General features: G+C 58.8%; 1 protein-coding gene across 2 annotated transcripts; it reads right to left on the reverse strand.

Annotated features, from left to right (window-relative positions):
* Positions 1-12,480: 12,480 nt before the first annotated feature.
* C7H11orf86 (chromosome 7 C11orf86 homolog) lies at positions 12,481-17,122 on the reverse strand. Of its 2 annotated transcripts, none has more exons than XM_062197741.1 (3): positions 16,797-17,122; positions 13,547-13,896; positions 12,481-13,050 (listed from the first exon to the last, which is right to left on the reverse strand). In XM_062197741.1, the coding sequence occupies exons 1-3, from the start codon at positions 16,819-16,821 to the stop codon at positions 12,955-12,957; spliced, it is 471 nt and encodes a 156-aa protein (XP_062053725.1). In that variant the 5' UTR covers positions 16,822-17,122; the 3' UTR covers positions 12,481-12,954. The 2 variants fall into 2 exon arrangements, with proteins under 2 accessions (XP_062053725.1, XP_062053724.1); XM_062197740.1 differs by having other exon boundaries at positions 12,481-13,053.
* Between the last annotated feature and the right edge of the window lie 1,247 nt (positions 17,123-18,369).

The raw sequence follows: 18,369 nt of genomic DNA on the forward strand, positions 1-18,369 counted from the left end.
TTTCCCTACGTGCGAGTCAACACTGGACGCCAGCACTTTGTTTAAGTTGCTGCCAATCTGAGAGGGAGGGAATGATGGGTCACTGTTGTTTAGATTTGTATTTCTCTAATTCCAGGGCGACTGGATGTCTCGACCTGGCTGTGTTGACCTCTTCATCTCCTCTCCTGTGAATTTGCCCATTTAATTAATGGATTGTTGGTCTTTTTATAAATTGATTTATGCTAGTTCTTTTGTTTTCTGGCTACACATTTTTAAAAAAGATTTATTTATTTGAGAGGCAGAGTTACAGAGAGAGAGAGGGAGAGACAAGGGGAAGGGGGAAGGGGAAACAGAGGGGGGGGGCAGAGAGAGAGAGAGAGAGAGAGAGAGAGAGAGAGATTCCATCCCCTGGTTCATTCCCCAAATGGGGCTGTGCCAGGCTGAAGCCAGGAACCTGGAACTTTCTCTTGGTCTCCCATGTGGGAGTACTTGGGCCAACTTCTGTTGCTCTCCTGGAGGTATTAGTAGGGAGCTAGACAGGAAATGGAGCAGCTGGGACTGGAACTGGCACGGATAGGGAATGCCAGTGTTGCAGGTGGTGGCGTAACCCGCTGTGCCACAATGTCAGCCCATCTGGTTACAAATCTTTTCCTTTTTTTATGTGCTGCAAATATTTTCTCCCAGGCGGTTTTTTTTTTTCTTTTTTAGTACGCTCTTAAATTTAGAATAATTTTAGATTCACAGAAAAATTGTAAAAGTTGTACAGAGTTTCTTTATATTCCACACCATTTTCTCCATTATTTTAAAAAAAGATTTATTTATTGGAAAGGCAGAGTTATGGAGAGAAAAGAAGAGAGATACAGAAACACACACACACACACACAGATCTTCAATCTGCTGGCTCCCAGCCCAAATGCTCCCAACATCCAGGGCTGGGCCAGGCTGAAGTCAGGAACCAGGAACTCCATCCACGTGGGTGCAGGGGCCCAAGCACTTGGGGCATGTTCCACTGCCTTCCCAGGTGCATTAGCAGGGAGCTGGATCAGAAGCGGAGCAGCCGGGACTGGAGCCAGTGCTCTAACACTGGATGCCGGCGTCCCAAGTGGCGCTTAACTCCCTGCACCACGCACAGGCCCCCATCTCCTCCGTTATTGGTATCTTACGCTCGTCTGGAACATTTGTCCAGGCCGGTGTTGACCATTGACCGGTACTGGTACATTGTGGTCAGGAGCGAGCATTGTGGCGCAGTGGGTTAAGCAGCTGCTTGGGACCCCGCAGCCCATATCACAGCGCCTGGTTCGAGCCCCAGCTACTTGGTGCTTCCAGTCCAGCTTCCTACTAATGCACGCTGGGAGGCAGCAGGCGATGGCTCAGGTCCCTGGGTCCCTGCCACCCACGTGGAAGACTTGGTTTGCTGAAACAGAGCCCCTACCCAGTGCCTCAAAAGCAGACATTAGCTATTATCAGGTACCATGCTAAAATTAACTCAGCGGATTGACAGAGGGGTGCAAGGCCCCACAACTTTTTTTTTTTTTTTTTTTTTTACAGGTAGAGTTATAGACAGTGGGAGAGAGAGAGAGAGAAAGGTCTTCCTTCCATTGGTTTACCTCCCAAATGGCCACTACAGCTGGAGCTGCGCCGATCCGAAGCCAGGAGCCAGGCGCTTCCTCCTGGTTTCCCATGTGGGTGCAGGGCCCAAGCACTTGGGCCATCCTCCACTGCCCTCCCAGGTCACAGCAGAGAGCTGGCCTGGAAGAGGGGCAACTGGGACTAGAACCGGTGCCCATATGGGATGCCGGTGCTGCAGGCGGAGGATTAACCAAGTGAGCCACGGCGCCGGCCCCTCTACAACGTTCTAATGGCAGGACTAACAAGGTCATTTCTTTCTCCTACAGGTGGCATTTCAGTGCTTGCTCTTGTCTCCAGGGGTTTCTTTCCCAGGGTCCATGGCCCACAGCCAAATGTAACCCCCACCTGCATGGAGCCGCACACTGAGTGGAGCCCACTTTGCCACGATCCGATCCCCTGAGGACAGCGCAGTGCTGACCTGCGGAGGCAGAGATGTGAGTGGCGCACAGCGGCTGGCGACTCGGATGCAAGCGGACCTTGCACCTCTCAGCCCCCACCTCAGTAAGAACCTTCACCCCCGCCCCTGGGGGAGCCAGGAAGTAGGCGAGAGCGGCCGGCTCCTTGCTCTGCATCCCGCAATAAACGCCCCCTTTCTCCCACCACCCTGGGGTCAGTGGTTGACGGACCCAGTTTGGGGGCTCTATAGCAACTCCTCCTACCAGTTTGAGGGGGTTGTTCTATATTATTCCCAGCTCCTGACTTTAGCCTGGCCTGGCTCAGGCTGTTGTGGGCATTTGGGGGTGTGAACTAGCAGGTGGAAGATCTCTCTGTCTCTCTCTCCTCTCCTTCTCTCTGTCTCTGTGCCATTTTAATTAATTAAGCAATCAATCCTTCGAAAAACCCTCCTTGGCGCTTCAGAACAACCACGAGTTTGGTGCCATTGTCGTCTCCACATAGGGCTGGGAAGTGGCGGATCAGGATCGCACCCTAGTCTCTCTGCTTGGTTGTAGGACCAAGGTCCGGAGCTGCCTGGCCAAGTCCACTGGGCAAGTTGGACCCTCCCTATGGCCAGGCCACCTCAGATGCCTCCGAGTCTGCAACGGCTTCTCCCCCACCGTGCCCCGCGCTGGCTGCCCTCTCCCGGCCCTCCTTCTGTTTGTGTCCTGCCCCCTCAGCTGCCCGCACCCCCAGGGGAAGGGACCAGACTTCCCAGCAAATAAACACCGCCCACAGATTTCCAAATACGCCCAGAGAAGTGTGCCCACTGCCGCAGCTGGGCCTGGCTGGAAAGTCCCCAAGCTTCCCACGTCCCTTCTGCGCCTCCTGGTGATGGGTTCTGGTCCAGAGTCCTCCCTGGAACAGCACGTGTCCTCCCCGGCACGGCACGGTGCAGGCAAGCCCCACCCTGGGACGTGAACAGCAACGACCTCGTAGCAGTAGAAGCCAGCGCCGCATGTTATGAAAGGTCCGTGAGCCAGGTCCCCACACAAACCACAGGCATCTCGGACAGCACTCTGCTTGCCCACCTGGGGTGTGCGTGGGGCACACACGTCCCATCTGCTCCTGTCACGGACAGCACCTGCAGAGATGACTGTTTTTCAACTTTCCATTTTGGGGAATTTGGAAAACATGCAAAATTAGGTCCCCAACCCCCCACCCGGTACGGATCACCCAGCTCCCTCCAGCTGAGGGCGGATCCTGCTTCGCCCACCGTTTCATCTGGTTCCCTTACCTTCAAAAAAATCCCAAAAGGGAGCGTTGTGAGTGCTGGTTCCGTCCCGGCTCCTCTGCCTCCAATCCAGCTTCCTGCTAATGCATCCTGGGAGGCAACACAAATGCTTGGGTCCCTGCCACCCACGAGGGAGACCCGGATGGAGTTGCTGACTCCTGGCTCTGGACGGCCAGGGCTGAAGTACTTGGCGCATCTTCCACTGCCTTCCCAGGTGCATTAGCAGGGAGCTGGACTGGAAGCAGAGCGGCCGGGACTCGAACTGGCGTTCCAGTATGGGCTGCTGGCACTGCAAAGGCTTGAACAGTGAACTCCCACACGCCCATCACTCTGATTCATGCCTCTTTGCTGCGTTTGCTTTGTTATTCCCATTGTTCTACACACACACGGATCTCCCTAAGCCATCTGAGAAGGGGTTGTTAGCATCGCACCCCTTATGCCTACATACACGGTGCCTGCACTCTGCCCAGATCTCCTGAGATTGCTCTTCTAGAACCATCAGGTTCAGGAGGGGTAACAGTGATCCCAGTTCATTCCCCAACAGCCAGGGCCTAATCAGCTCTGCCGATTACTCTGCAGTGTTGTTTTTTTTTTTTTTTTTTTTTTTTTACAGGCAGAGTTAGACAGTGAGAGAGACAGAGAGAAAGGTCTTCCTTCCGTTGGTTCACCCCCCAAATGGCTGCTGTGGCCAGCGCGCTGTGCAGATCTGAAGCCAGGAGCCAGGTGCTTCTCCTGGTCTCCCATGGGGTGCAGGGCCCAAGCACTTGGGCCATCCTCCACTGCCCTCCCAGGCCACAGCAGAGAGCTGGACTGGAAGAGGAGCAACCGGGACTGGAACTCGGTGCCCGTATGGGATGCCGGTGCTGCAGGCGGGCGGAGGATTAACCACTGCACCCGCCCCTCTGCAGCGGTTTTGAAATGACCACTGACTTCTTTTCCAAACATCTAATCCTTGCTGCTTTGAGGCTATAGACTCGCAAGTAACTCATAAATCCATGTTCAGGGCCGGCGCTGTGGCGTAGTGGGTAAGGCCACCGCCTGCACTGCTGGCATCCCATATGGGTGCCGGTTCAAGTCCCAGCTGCTCCACTTCCAATCCAGCTCTCTACTGTGTCCTGCCTGGGAAAGCAGTAGAAGATGGCCCCAAGACCTTGGGCCCCTGTACCTGCGTGGAGACCTGGAGGAAGCTCCTGGCTCCTGGATTTGGATTGGTGCAGTTCTAGCTGGTGTGGCCAGTTGAGGAGTGAACTAGCAGATGAAAGACCTCTCTCTCTCTCTCTCCCCCTCTCCTTCTCTCTCTGTTACCCTGACATTCAAATAAAATAAATTTTTAAAAAAAATCTATGTTCGGGCAGGTGCCGCGGCTCACTAGGCTAATCCTCCGCCTTGCGGCGCCGGCACACCGGGTTCTAGTCCCGGTCGGGGCGCCGGATTCTGTCCCGGTTGCCCCTCTTCCAGGCCAGCTCTCTGCTGGGGCCAGGGAGTGCAGTGGAGGATGGCCCAAGTGCTTGGGGCCTGCACCCCATGGGAGACCAAGATAAAGCACCTGGCTCCTGCCATCGGATCAGCGCGGTGCGCCAGCCGCAGCGCGCCTACCGCAGCGGCCATTGGAGGGTGAACCAACAGCAAAAAGGAAGACCTTTCTCTCTGTCTCTCTCACTGTCCACTCTGCCTGTCAAAAAAAAAAAAAAATTTAAAAAAAATTTTAAAAAATCTATGTTCAATTTATTTTTTCATTTTATTTTTTATCAAGACAATATATGTTCTTTGTTTCAAAACTCAAATCAGTTGAACCTCCACTTGTGGTGCTGGTATCCCACATGGGCTCCAGTTCAAGTCCCGGTTGCTCCTCTTCCAATCCAGCTCTCTGCTATGGCCTGGGAAAGCCCAAGTCCTTGGGCCCCTGCACCCACGTGGGAGACCTGGAAGAAGCTCCTGGCTTCTAATTGGCCCAGCTCCAGCTGTTGTGGCCATCTGGGGAGTGAACCAGTGGATGGAAGACCTCTCTCTCTCTCTCTCTCTGGCTCCACCTCTCTCTGTAACTCTGTCTTTCAAATAAGTGAAATAAACCTTAAGAAAGAAAAAAAGAACTGAATTAGGCCTCTTCCTCCCAGTGTTCCTGCCTCTGTGTCTTTGCATGTGCCGCTCCCCTGGCTTGCTGAGCCCTCCTGACTCTTCTCGGGGTGACCCCGGCTCGGCTGTGCTGCCCCTCCTCAGGAAGCCTTCCCCAGTGCCACGCACCAGAGCTAACCTTGCCCATCCCTGGGCTCATCAGCTACTGCAGCGTGGGCGTCACCCTGGGGGGACTGGGGGGACGAGGCTGTCTCATCTGGTCCAAAGCCCTCACCCCAGCAGGGCTCTGCGCCAGCCAGGCCACGCGTCCGTCTCACTGACCGCTTGAGCTTGGCACTCTGTGTTTGGCTACACGGCCTGGCTGGCTGGGGCTCGGGAGGGTCCGGAGGCAGCCTGGGTGAGGGTGAGGGAGGGGGAGCGCATCTTCCTCCCATTCTGTTCCCACAGGCACGTGGGGCCCTAACGGAGAGACCACCTCCCGGGAGGCCCCAGGGCAGCCATCTGGTCTGCGCCTGGGCCCATTTTCCCGGATCCTGGCAGCCCCTCCCGGCTGCCCACAGCCTTGCCAAGGCCAGGCCCGGCCAAGGTGAGCTGAGGACACGCCGGGCTCCCAGCGCCAGGCTTCCTGGGGCTCGTGTTGAGCCGGTGCTTCCCTGGGGCTGGCCCTGGGCTCAGCACACTGCGTGCTTGGCCCGTCTCATCCCCAGGATGCCTGGAGCCCGGTGCTATTATCAACACCCCCATTTCCCAGAGGCACAACTGAGGCCCAGGAAGGGGACCTGGCCAAAGTCACGAGGGTAGAACGTCCTGCAAGTGGGCAGTAAGACCCGCAGGCCGTCTGTGTTAGCCCAGAGTGATGAACAACCCGTGAGGAGGGACTGTCACTGTTTTCATTGAACAGCCAAGGAGACCAAGGCACAGAGAGGGCAAGAGACTTGCCTGAGGTCACCCAGCTGATGAATAGCGGGGCCAGGATCCGAGGGCAGGTGCGTTGTTCGTGGATCTTGCCGGCCCCTCTGCTCTGCAGCCGCAAGCGAGGGTGCTGAGGAGGCGGACACACAGCCCCTCCTCTGCCCTTCAGCCCCAAGGAGACACCGAGGTCTCCCCTTTCACAGAGGGGGAAGCTAAGGCCGGAAGAAGGGAGAGATCCGTCCCAAGTAGCTCAGCAAGTTAGTAGCAGGGAGGGGGCTTGGACTGCAGGTTTGGCTCCCATGCTGGACCCGCCCTTGCTGCCCTGATGGGCTGCACGCCCGGTGCCCAGCGGGGGGTTCTGAGCAAGGAGGCGGGCGCTCTGGGGGTGGGCGAGAGCCCCAGCTTTGCCTCTGGCCTGCAGTGGGGGCCTCGGTTTCCTTAGCTGTAAAATAAGCGGGCTGAGTGCCCTGCGGTCTGAGGACCCTCGGCCTGAGCTTGCAGCCCTCGCTCGGAGGGGCGCCTGGAGCACCCTGCACCTGCACGCCGCCGCGTGCCTTCCCCATCAGTGCAGCCGAGCCATCCCACTTCCCCCACAAGAGGATTTTGCACCTGCTCCCAACCTTCTCCTTGGCAGGAAGCTCACGGGACGCTGGGAGAGTGTCCAGCCGGCCTCAAGCATCCTGTTGGTGCAGGGATGGAGCCTCCTGTTTTATCTCGCCCACCACACAGTGCCAGCGAGAGCAGCGCTTCTGTCTGTCTGTCTGTCTGTCTGCCTCCCCAGCCAGACTGTGACTCCCAGAGGGCAGAGGTCATGTCGAAAGATCAGAGCGTGGTCAGGAGGGAGCCCCCTGGTCCTGGACATGTGCCAGGAGGGGCAGGGATGTGGAGCAGGAGAGACGGGAGCCCAGTGGACTGGGCTGGGCTTCCTGGGGATCTTGGGCCCCTTCAGCTCCTGGGTGGGAGACCGCACGGCGTGGGAGAGATCTGGGGCTTTGCTGCGGGCAGCTGAAGTGGAGCGGAGAAGTGGGAGTGGACCCGGCGAGGGGGCAGACGCTGGCTCTGAGAGCCATGGCTCTGACGCCTCTGCGAGGGCCACACAGACCACCAACGCTGTCACCACAGCCCCCCGGGTGTGACCGCAACGTCAAGGCCTGTAGGCGGGCGTGTCCCCTGCCAGGCTTGTTGGGAAGCCTCCTCCCCTGCCCACTTCCCACCAGCTTGACACTCTGGCCCAGTGCAGCGCGGTGCCCACGCCTGAGGCCCAGCGTCCTCGCCAGTGGCCTGCCCACCCCAGAGGAAACCAGGCCTGACGGGGACGTGGGGGTGGGGCTGGAGCATCTGCTGAGCCCTGGACCATAGCAGGGGGGTTCACAGTTCCCGGATGCACCACCTTCTCTCTGGCTTCTGGGCCTTGGGCCGTGCTGTTCCCTCCACCTGGAAGGCTTATCCCCTCCCCTTACCTGGCTGGCTCCTCCCCAGTCTGCAGGTGTGCCCTGAAATCCAACAAGAGTTTCCTGAGCACCCCGGCCTAGGTGAGCCAAGCTGTTTGCCGCGAGCGAAAGCAGGCACAGCTCTGCCCTCGCCGGTACTGCCTGGAAGGCGTGGGGGAGGCTTGCAGCTGTAAGGAGCTCCGGGCTCCAGTCCAAACAGGTGCCAGGGGCTCCACTCCCGGGTCATGGATGCTCCCTGCCGTTCCCTGGCCTGGGAACCCTGCATTAGGTCGGCCTGTGAGGGGAGAAGGCAGCCCGAGGGCCTGGCAGGAACGAAACAGCTTAATGCTGGCTCCACAGTGGGGTGCATGTCGCTTCCACTCGCATTCCAGTGAGAGAGATGGGCCACATGGCTGGGAGCCGAGCTGGGACCCTGGCTGGTGAGCACCGGGCCAGTCTCTGTCTCTACCTGGACAAGTGCCCCGTATTTGCTTCCTGTGGCCGTCTCAACACGGTACTCCAGCCAGCCCCCATATGCGGTTTCATTTTCTGAGGTTTCAGTTATCTGTGGTCAACCGCTGGCTAAAAATATTACATGGAAAATTCTAGAAAGAAACAATTCATAAGTTTTTTTTTTTTTTTTGATAGGCAGAGTGGATAGCGAGAGAGAGAGACAGAGAGAAAGGTCTTCCTTTTTGCCGTTGGTTCACCCTCCAATGGCCGCTGCGGCCAGCGCATCTCGCTGATCCAAAACCAGGAGCCAGGTGCTTCTCCTGGTCTCCCATGCGGGTGCAGGGCCCAAGGACTTGGGCCATCCTCCACTGCCTTCCCAGGCCACAGCAGAGAGCTGGCCTGGAGGAGGGGCAACCGGGACAGAATCCGGTGCCCCGACCGGGACTAGAACCCGGTGTGCCAGCGCCGCAAGATGGAGGATTAGCCTGTTAAGCCACGGCACCGGCCTCATAAGTTTTAAATAACTTTTTAAAGTATATTATTTGAAAGAGTTACAGAGAGGCAGAGAAAGAGAGAGAGAGAGAGAAGGAGAGGGAGAGGGAGAGGGAGAGGGAGAGAGAGTCTTCCATCTGCTGGCTCACTCCCTAGATGGCCACAAGGGCCAAGCCTGGGCAAATCCGAAACCAGGAGCTTCTTCCGGGTCTCCCAGGTGTGTGCAGAGGCCCAAACACTTGGGCCAACCTCCACTGCTTTCCCAGGCCATAGCAAATATCTGAATTGGAAATGGAGCAGCTGGGGCTTGAACCAGCACCCATATGGGATGTTGGCACTGCAGGCAGTGCCTTTACCTGCTACGCTACAACACCGGCTCCAACTTTCTTTCTTTCTTTCTTCCTTTCTTTTTTTTATTAGACAGGCAGAGTTAGATAGTGAGAGAGACAGAGAAAGGTCTTCCTTCCATTGGTTCACCCCCCCCCCCAAATGGCCGCTACAGCCGGTGTGCTGCGCCAATCCGAAGCCAGGAGCCATGTGCTTCCTCCTGGTCTCCCATGCGGGTGCAGGGCCCAAGCAGTTGGGCCATCCTCCACTGCCTTCCCGGGCCACAGCAGAGAGCTGGACTGGAAGAGGAGCAACCAGGACTAGTACCCGACACCCATATGGGATGCCAGTGCCACAGGCGAAGGATTAACCAAGTGAGCCATGGTGCTGGCCCCCAACTTTTTTCTTTAAAAATTTATTGATTTATTTGAAAATCAGAGTTATAGAGAGGCAGAGGCAGAAGCAGAGGCAGAAAGAGAGATCTTCCATCTGCTGATTCATTCCCCAAGTGGCTGTAATGGCCGGAGCTTCTTCCAGGTCTCCCACGCAGGTACAGGGGCTCAAGCACTTGGACCATCTTCCACTGCTTTCCCAGGCCACAACAGAAAGCTGGATCAGAAGTGGGACTCTAACTGGTGCCCATATGGGATGCTGGTGCTGCAGGTGGCTGCGTTACCCACTACGCCACAGCGCCAGCCCCTTCTATCAATTTTATTACAGATATTGTTCCAAGTATTCTATTTTATTCTTAGTTATTGTGTTCATCTCCTTAAGCTCTTACTGAGCTTAATTTATAAATTAAGCTTCCTGTCCAATTTGTATGTACAGGGACAAAACAGAGAGTCTGGTGCGATCCATGATTTTAGGCATCCCCCGAGGGTCTGGGGATGTAGCCCCCAGGGATGGGGGCTGGGTACTGCACGGGAAACCCAGTGACCTCACACAACACAGACGTACGCTCCTGGGGCCAGCGTGTGGCGCAGCAGGTGGAGCTGCCACCTATGAGGCCAGCATCCCATATCGGAGCTCCAGGTCCCAGCCAGCTTCCTGGGAAGGCAGAGAAAGATGGTCCAAGTGCCTGGGCCCCTGTCGCCCACGTGGAACACCCACATGGGATTCCTGCCTCCCAAGTTTGGTCTGGCCCAGCTTGGCTATTGTGGCCATCTGGGGAGTGAACCAGCGGATGGAGGATATTTTTCTCTCTGTCTGTCTGTCTCTTTCTCTCTCTGTAACTTTGCTTTTCAAACAAACTTATCATTTTTTTAAAAGAAGTGTGCTTCCTTATTTTGAAGTCACGGGGGGGGGGGGGGCTTGCTCCCTCCAGGGACTCTCCAGGGAAATCCCTCCCTCACCTCTTCCAGCTCCTGGGCTGGGTCTCAGCTTCCTGCCACATCGCTCCAGGCCGTCTCCAAGGCCGTCTCCATGCCCACCTGGCCTCTCCTCCGTGCCCTTTCCTTCGTGTGTCCCTCCAAGAAGGATGTTTACTGTTGGATTCAGGGCCTAGAATTTGGATCGTTCATCATCTCGAGATCCTTAACTTGGTTACAGCTGCAAAGACCCGTTTCCCTAGTGAAGTGGCATTCACTGACTGAGATTGGAGCCACCACTGAGCCCCGCCTGTACCCCTAAACCTAGTGGTGTGTAGCAAGAAGGGCTTCCTACATCGCAATTCTGTGGGTTGGGCTCTGCTGGGTGGTTCTTCTGCTGCCATGGTGTCGTCTGGGAGCTGGGCTAGGGCCCTGCTCACATGACTGACAGCTGGGGTTGACCCCTGATTGTCATGGGAGCTCTCTGGAGGGGCAACCTGACCTTCTTCCTGTAGTAGCTGGAAGTGACCACTTCCTGTAAAAGCCGCCTCTGACCGCCCCCCCCAACCCCCCCAGGCCTCCAGAGGTAGAACCAGGAGCTGCAGCTCTCTAAGACCTGGGCCCTGGGGTTCTAGGTCAGTATTTCCACCGCATTCTATCAGCCAAAGCAGGACCATGGCCCATCCAGGTTCAAGGAGAGGGAAAACGGGGGTTGCGACACCAGCGTGGTATGGAAAGGGCTGGTTATGGCCACCTCTGGAAATGACTCAGCAGGGTGTGTGTGTCATGGCAGAGGCTCTGTGAAGGGCTGCCTGCAACCACCCGAGGGAGGGGTGGCTGCCGCGGCTCGGGGTAGCCAGAGCCCCCAGACCCGTGTGCTGCAGGTCCAGCTCAGCCAGCAACTCCCTGGGTGCCTGGGGTCAGCGCCTCATTCACTCAACAATCATTTACTGAGCTCCTAGTGTGTGCCAGGCCCAGGGGTCCCAGGGCACAGGCTGGGTCCCTGTAGAACTCTTTGTGGGGTGGAAGAAAAGATACCACAGGAGTCAGGCCATCAGAGAGGTGACAGGTAGAAGAGCAGCAGGGCTGTCTCTGAGGGCCAGGCGCTGGGACGAGGAGCCCTGTCCTGGGCCCGCTTCCTCTGCAGGCACCCAAAGGGCTGACCACAAGCTGCTCTCCGCCCCCCCCCCCCCCCCGCCGTGGCGCCCAGGTGCTGCTGTGGAATGGGGCTGAGCAGACAGTGCTTGTGGTGGGCATGGAAGGGGCGGGAACCTTCTCCAGGCCCAGGTGCCAGTGCCCGGGACAAAATTCCTCCCAGTTTCCCTTCTTGTCCGTGGATGACCCTGCCAGGGCTCTGGACTCTGGGGGATCAGGGAACCCACCCCTCTGCCTGTTACATGCCCACCCCCACCCCCCACAGACCCTGATGCAGGATGCCTGCCTGCTCCTTCGCCTTTGACCTTGGGCCTGCTTGGACCTGGAGAGCCCCAAGGGCCCCCCGTGAGGTGCCAGTCCCTCTCCAGGAACTCGGGCTCTTTGGGGTCAGACCCTCTGCCTCGGGGTAGCCCCGGGCGAGACCCTCACCCTCTCTGTGTCTCAGAGCGAGCCCTGGCTAGGCTCTGGGCCCAGCCTGCTTCAGAGCGGTTGGGTGGGGGCTCTGAGCAGTGAGGGAGCTAGTCCCAGTGCAGATGGTCTCCTTCAGCTCCATATCTTTTTAATAAAGAAATATTTATTTATTTGAAAGTCATAGTTACATGGAGAGAGGGACACACAGAAAGAGAAGTCTTCCATCCACTGAGTCACTCCCAGGATGGCTGCAATGGCCTGGGCTGGGCCAGGCCGAAGCCAGGAACCAGGAGCTCCATCTGGGTCTCCCACGTGGGCGGCAGGGGCCCAAGCACTTTGGTCATCTTCCGTTGCTTTTCCCAGGCCATAGCAGAGAGCTGGATTGGAAGTGGAGCAGCTGGGACTCGAACCGACGCCCATATGGAATACCGGCATCACAGGCGGGAGCTTTGCCTGCTGTGCCATAGCGCAGGCGCCTCAGCATCTTAATCACTGTGTTCAACCCCTCACGCTGGGCACTGGGTGGGGGTGGGGCCAGAGATGTCAAAACCAATGACCTCGCCTCCCCCCGCCTCAGTTTCCCCCTCTGTTGCACGAGAAGAGGAGGCTCCCCTGCATCCTTCATCGGGGGACTGAGGGTCACAGGTGACAACACACAGGCCTGGGCCCTTCTGTCACAAAGCGCTCAGCAGTAGCGGAGACCATGGGGCAAGTCCACCAGCTGGCTGGCCGGAGCCTCTCGGCCACGGGTCTGGCTTCACACGGCTGTGTGCTTAATGCGACGGTTCGTCTTGCGTGCGGCGAGGTGGGCACCCGCACATCTGAGCAGGCTTCCAGGAGCTCATATACATCGTAGTCCAGGGGTCCCGAGCCCAGAGGGCAGAGAGCTGAGCCCCTCTCCTCGGCCCGGGGTGGCGGGGTGGGGTTCAGCCTTCAGATAGGAGGCCAGAGTCAACAGGCCGGGCCGGGGCTCAGAGGAGCCAGTGGCAAGGCCTGCGCAGGCCACGTGAGGAGCAGCCACGGAGGGAGGCTGGAGCAGCCACGGAGGGAGGCCGAGAAGCACAGAGCCCAGGGGCACCGTGGTATTCAGGGCCGGGCTCCGTGGCTTCCAGCAGGCTTAGCTGGCGGTGCCCAGCGGTGGCTCCGGGGAGGCCGACCGACTCAGGGTGACGCTGGGGAAGCTGGCGACAAGGCTGTCCCACCTTCTCTTCACCTGCTGGAAGACAGAGGTGGTGGCCGTCAGGGCCCAGGGCTGACGGGTGGGCTTCAGGTGTCGTTCCACCCACAGCCACGAGGTGGCGGTAGACCCCAGAGAGAGAAGCCGCTCCCTGCGACCCTTCCTGGGAGGGGCAAAGCCTGCAGCTGCCCCCAAGGGGTCCAGATGTCCCCTTGCCTGGGGGCAGGCGGAGCTGGAGGCGCAGGCCCCCTGGCCGCTCTCCCAACACCAGCTGCGTGCCCCCACCCCCACGCTGCCCGGTCAGTCATCCCAAGTCAGCTCTCCACACCCCCGCCCCCGGCTCCCACAGTCTCCGTGACTCCCTAAGCCCCCAGTGCTCCCAGGCCCCGTGAAGGGGGCAGCCCTGGCTCTCCGGGTCTGCGGCCATCTCTGGACAGCACACGGCCTGGACGTTTCCGCTGGAGCGCTCATGCAGGCCTGGTCCCTCTCCGGGGACCCCCACACTCAGCCAAGGGCCTGCCCCTGGCCGTACCTGTCCACAGTGCCTCAGCCACCGCCCGCCGCTGCCACGTCGCTCTTGGATCAGCTGCTCTGTGTCCCCCAGGGCCCCGGGCAGCCACTCCTGAGCGGGGACGTTCAGCCCTTCCGTGTCTCCCTCGGGGCCCTGGGCCCTGGGCTTGTCCCGCTCCTGTCTGAGGCTCAGTGCTCGCCGGGGTCTGCCTTCCAGGGGTCTCCCCCGTGGATCCTGGAGCTTCCCGTAGGAGGGCCGGGGCCCTCGCAAGGACTGGCTGCGCAGCCCGGTCCCCATGGCTCCGAAGGCGGCCGGCACAGTCCTGCCTTCTGGGATGAACTCATGCCTCCACCCACCTGGTGGGAAGTCACCTGGGGGCAAAGGTCGGAGCTGCTGAGGTGGCCCTCATAAACCAGAGAGCCTCCCTGAGTCACCCTCCCCTGTCCTGGGACAAGGAGTGCAGGCCAAAGTACTAACCGGTACTGCCTTCCTCTCCTCCTCCCCCACCCCATCTCCTTCCTCCTCTCCTCCCCCTCCCCCTCCTCCCTCCCGTTTCCTCCTCTTCCTCCTCCTCCAGGCAGCCTTCCCTTACCAGCTCACCCTCCTGTGAACACCTACGACCCTGGCCCTGTCATCCCGTTGACAGACTCAGACTTTGATGACGGGGGACAGCCCCCTGCCTGGAACAGGCAAAGTCAGAGAGACACACAGTAGGTGGCCGGGTGAGGGGGGCAGTGGGGAGTCACTGATTTTCAGTCTTGGTGAGGAGCGCGCTGGAGACTTGGTGGGACAACACTACTCATGGGGGCCCTGAGAGCTGAGGTGCTCAGCTGCACTGTGGGAAAGAGGGAAGCAGCCCAGCTCCGGGCGAGGACTCCTGGCCCCGTCCCGGGCCTCGCTCTACCCCTATCCTGGCCCCTTCCCGGGCATCGCTCTACCCCTGTCCTGGCCCCGTCCCGGGCATCGCTCTACCCCTGTCCTGGCCCCTTCCTGGGCATCGCTCTACCCCTATCCTGGCCCCTTCCCGGGCATCGCTCTACCCCTGTCCCAGCACAGCACAGCAGATAAGGATTCTTTTTTTTTTTTTTTTGACAGGCAGAGTGGACAGTGAGGGAGAGACAGAGAGAAAGGTCTTCCTTTGCCGTTGGTTCACCCTCCAATGGCCGCCACGGCCGGCGCACTGCGCTGATCCAAAGCCAGGAGCCAGGTGCTTCTCCTGGTTTCCCATGGGGTGCAGGGCCCGAGCACTTGGGCCATCCTCCACTGCACTCCCCGTCCATAGCAGAGAGCTGGCCTGGAAGTGGGGCAGCTGGGACAGAATCTGGCGCCCTGACCGGGACTAGAACCCAGTGTGCTGGCGCCACAAGGCAGAGGATTAGCCACGTGAGGCACGGTGCCGGCCAGATAAGGATTCTAATTGCGGCTTCGTCACTCTGTGACCCTGGGCAGCTCGGTCCCCTCATCTGTAACAGGGACCAATAAATCAGCCAGTGAGATGTGACCCGAGGGGCGCGGCACACAGCAGCGGAGCGCTCTTCCAAGGCGCCCGCCAGGGAGAGCAGCGTGGGCCCCTGCACCCACGTGGGAGGCCAGACTGGAATTCTAGGCTCCTACCTTTGGCCTGGCCCACACCCATTTGGGGAGTGAACTAGAAGATGGAAGAGTCTCTCTCTCTCCCTCTGCCTTTCATATAAACAGACTTTGAAAAAGGACTTGAGCCGGTGGTAGTGTTAGCGGGGAATGGCAGGGTTCTTGTCTTCGCGCAAGAAAGCATTGAGGCGTGAGACAGAGCAGTGGGAGGTAACACAGTGAGGTTCATTAGGGAAGGGACATCGTCAGGACGGATGGGCGCCCCTCCAGACAGAGCCTGAGACAGAGCGCCCAGTCGCTCAGACTGGGGGGGGGGGGGGGGGCGAGGTTACATGCTGAGTGGAGAGATCACACCTGGACAGGCAGGCGGGCGGCTCAGCAGAGGCAGAGGGCTGAGCGCAGTCCGGTGGAGGGGGGGGGGGGTGTTAAGGAGATGGGTCTCTGTCTTCACACATCTCCTCCTGGAACAAAGGATTCTATGGCTGTAAGTATTAAGCAGCTCCTATCCGAGTTTTCCCCTGAAGGTTTCAGACAGGAGGAAGCCTAGCTGGGCCATCCTGGGTTCAGAGGAAGGGTGAGCAGGACCCCCTGGAGGATGGGGATCCGGAGCAGGGGGTTTGAGATGCAGGTACTGGGCTCATCTGGGAGACTGTGGAGGATCTGTCAGGCAGAAGGGGCGGGGACCCCACCTGGCAGGTTATGGGTAGAAGGGGGCAGGGCAGGACGCGAAGGCCGGGCTGCCCCTGAAATAAAACATCATTGGGACGACTTTGAGATGCAGATGCAGATGCTGGACATAGACGTCTTCTCTTTTGGCCTTTGTCACACACATAAGCTCACAGCTGACTTCCTACCTAACAGTAGCAGGCAAATCACTTTAGTCCCTTGGGTCAGAACCCCCGTCTGTAAAATGGGTTGTTTTGAAAAATGAAGCAAAATCATCGATGTGCATTGAAAGCGAGACTGCCAGCCGCAGCTCTCCCCGACAAGACAAGGCAGAGGACGCGGGGTCTGGGGCCGTGCGGCAAATTCCCTCGAATCCCAGAGGGCCAAGGGGGCCTCACAACAGAGGCCACAGGCCTTTTGTTGTTTTAACCTCGGCTTAGAGGATGTTTGGTGATCCGGGCGCTAATCCTTCCTGATTTCATTCAGACCTCGTGAGAGTGGAGGTTGTTGTCCCATTCTGCAGATCAGGAAACCGAGGCACCTCATCAGAAAGCCTGCCTAGTAAGTGGCTGAGCTGGGACTCCTGGCTGGCCAGCTGGGCTCCAGTGCCCGATGCTCTCCTGTCCCGGGGGCCGGAAGCCAGGTCCCCTGCCTCTTGGGCTGCTGTCCCTCTGCCACCAGGCTGGCCACACCCTCCCCTCTCCTCCCCCCACCCCGCCCTGAGTTTCTGGGCCTTCGTTGGGTTGTTCAATGGCTCCCGCTCGGAGGACCCAGGTCAGGGTCAGTGTCTAGACAGTGGGAAAACAAGGCCCTGACCGTCTGCCCAGCCAGTGACGGCCAACACTCTCTGGATTCCTACTCTGCCCACGTACCTAATGTTTAACCCATAGCCGACCCTGACCCTGGCTCCAAGCGCCAGGCCCCCTCACTCGCAGTCGCAGTCGGCTCAGAGCACCGCGGGGAGCCTGCTGACTCACACCCGCTCCCTCGGCCCAGCCGGGTCGGAGTGACTCACCTGCTCTGGTCCTGTTCCAGCACATGGAGCGGCCGCACACCCTCTTGCCGACTGTGCCTTTTTTTTTTTTTTTAAAGATTTATTTTATTTATTCGAAAAGCCAGGCTGAAGCCACAAGTTTGGAACCCCACCCGGGTCTCCCATGTGGGGGACAGGGGCCCAAGGACTCAGACCATCTTCCACTGCTTTCCCAGGCCATAGCAGGGAGCTGGATCGGAAGTGGAGCAGCCGGGACTCGAACCTGCACTTACACGAGTTGCAGGTGTACAGGCAGCAGCTTAACCTGCTGTGCCACAAAGCCGGCCCCCAGCTGTGCAATCGGCTTCCCTTCCGTCCTCACCCGGCTGGCTCCTGCCTTTCAGGACCTTGCCCTGTGAGCGACACCTCCCAGCAAGCCTGTCCTGTTGTCCTGTTGTCCTGTGGGCTCCCTCCCGGCTGGGTGAGGCAAACACTGCCTTCTCCAGCTCACAGGGCAGCACGACCCCACCCCCCCACCCCCCGCCATGTCTTCCCGTGCGGTTTGGACGGCCCTGGGATCACGTCTTTCTTGTCTGTCTCCGGGACCCGCACGAGTGGAGCTGGTGTTAAATATTGACGACTAGAAGTTGGTTATTGCCACGAAGCCACTGCCCCCAGGGCAACATGTACAGGCCAAGGAACCGCCTCCTTTTATATAAACCCCTCACTATTTTTTTAAAGCATTTTTAGTGGTTCTGTTGCCACCCCTCCCATGGGTTTTATTTAACCCTCATGACAGTTTAAACAAAGCTTAGTGGCTTAAAACAGAGCTGGTCGCTTAACACAACAGTTTCTTATCGCGGCTTCTGTGGGTCAGGAACCCAAGGATGGTTTAGCTTCCTCACCCAGGGACCCCGGTCTTCAGCAGGTTGTCCCCTACCCCCACCTCCCCGGAGGCAGATCTGTCCCCAGGCGCCCCCTGGTGGTTGCTGGCAGAACTCTGCTCCGGGCGGGCTGTCGGACCCAGAGCCTCAGATTCTCACTGGGCTTGGCCGGCCAGAAGCCAGGGTCTCTGGGAGCTTATCTTAGGAGCGCCAACCCAGCCCTCTTGCTGCATGGATGCTCCTAGGCGTGCAATGGAGCTGTGGCCCCAGGCACCCATTGTAAGTTGGGAATACTGAGTGGGAAATGCCCGGAACGCACCTGACCTGGGGTGAGCAGCACACGGCAACACATCGGTGGGCTCCTCCTGTCACCACGGGCTGACAGAGAGCCGACATGCTGCCACGGACGCCAGGCAAGCCCCATCCCGACCGCCTTCCCAGGTGGCTCGGATTTCTCACCCTGACCCTCGAGGGCCTGCACAGTGGGCTCCGGCTGCCTTTCCCAGGGCAGCCGTGTGTGCGCTCAGGCTCCGCTCACCAGCACGACGCCCTCCTCCATCTCTACCTGCCTGTCCTCCTTGCTCGTGAGGCTGAGCTCCAACACCACCTCCTCCAAGAAGCCTGCCTAGATTCCCCTCAGGTGTTCTCGCAGTCTGTCCCGTGTACCCTCAGCACCTGACATCTCCTTTATGTACCTGGGACTCCCTCGTCTCCCACAGGCAGATGCGTCT

The sequence above is a fragment of the Lepus europaeus genome, chromosome 7 (assembly GCF_033115175.1).
Source record: "Lepus europaeus isolate LE1 chromosome 7, mLepTim1.pri, whole genome shotgun sequence".
NCBI classification, from domain to species: Eukaryota; Metazoa; Chordata; class Mammalia; order Lagomorpha; family Leporidae; genus Lepus; species Lepus europaeus.

Coding starts and splice junctions, on each gene's coding strand:
- C7H11orf86 (XM_062197740.1), bottom strand. CDS start 16,821: ATGTGCTGGAACAGGACCAGAGCAG. Junction 13,897..16,796: donor CTGGAACAGGACCAGAGCAG/GTGAGTCACTCC, acceptor CTTTGCCCCCAG/GTGACTTCCCACCAGGTGGG. Junction 13,054..13,546: donor GGCTGAGGCACTGTGGACAG/GTACGGCCAGGG, acceptor TCTGTCTTCCAG/CAGGTGAAGAGAAGGTGGGA.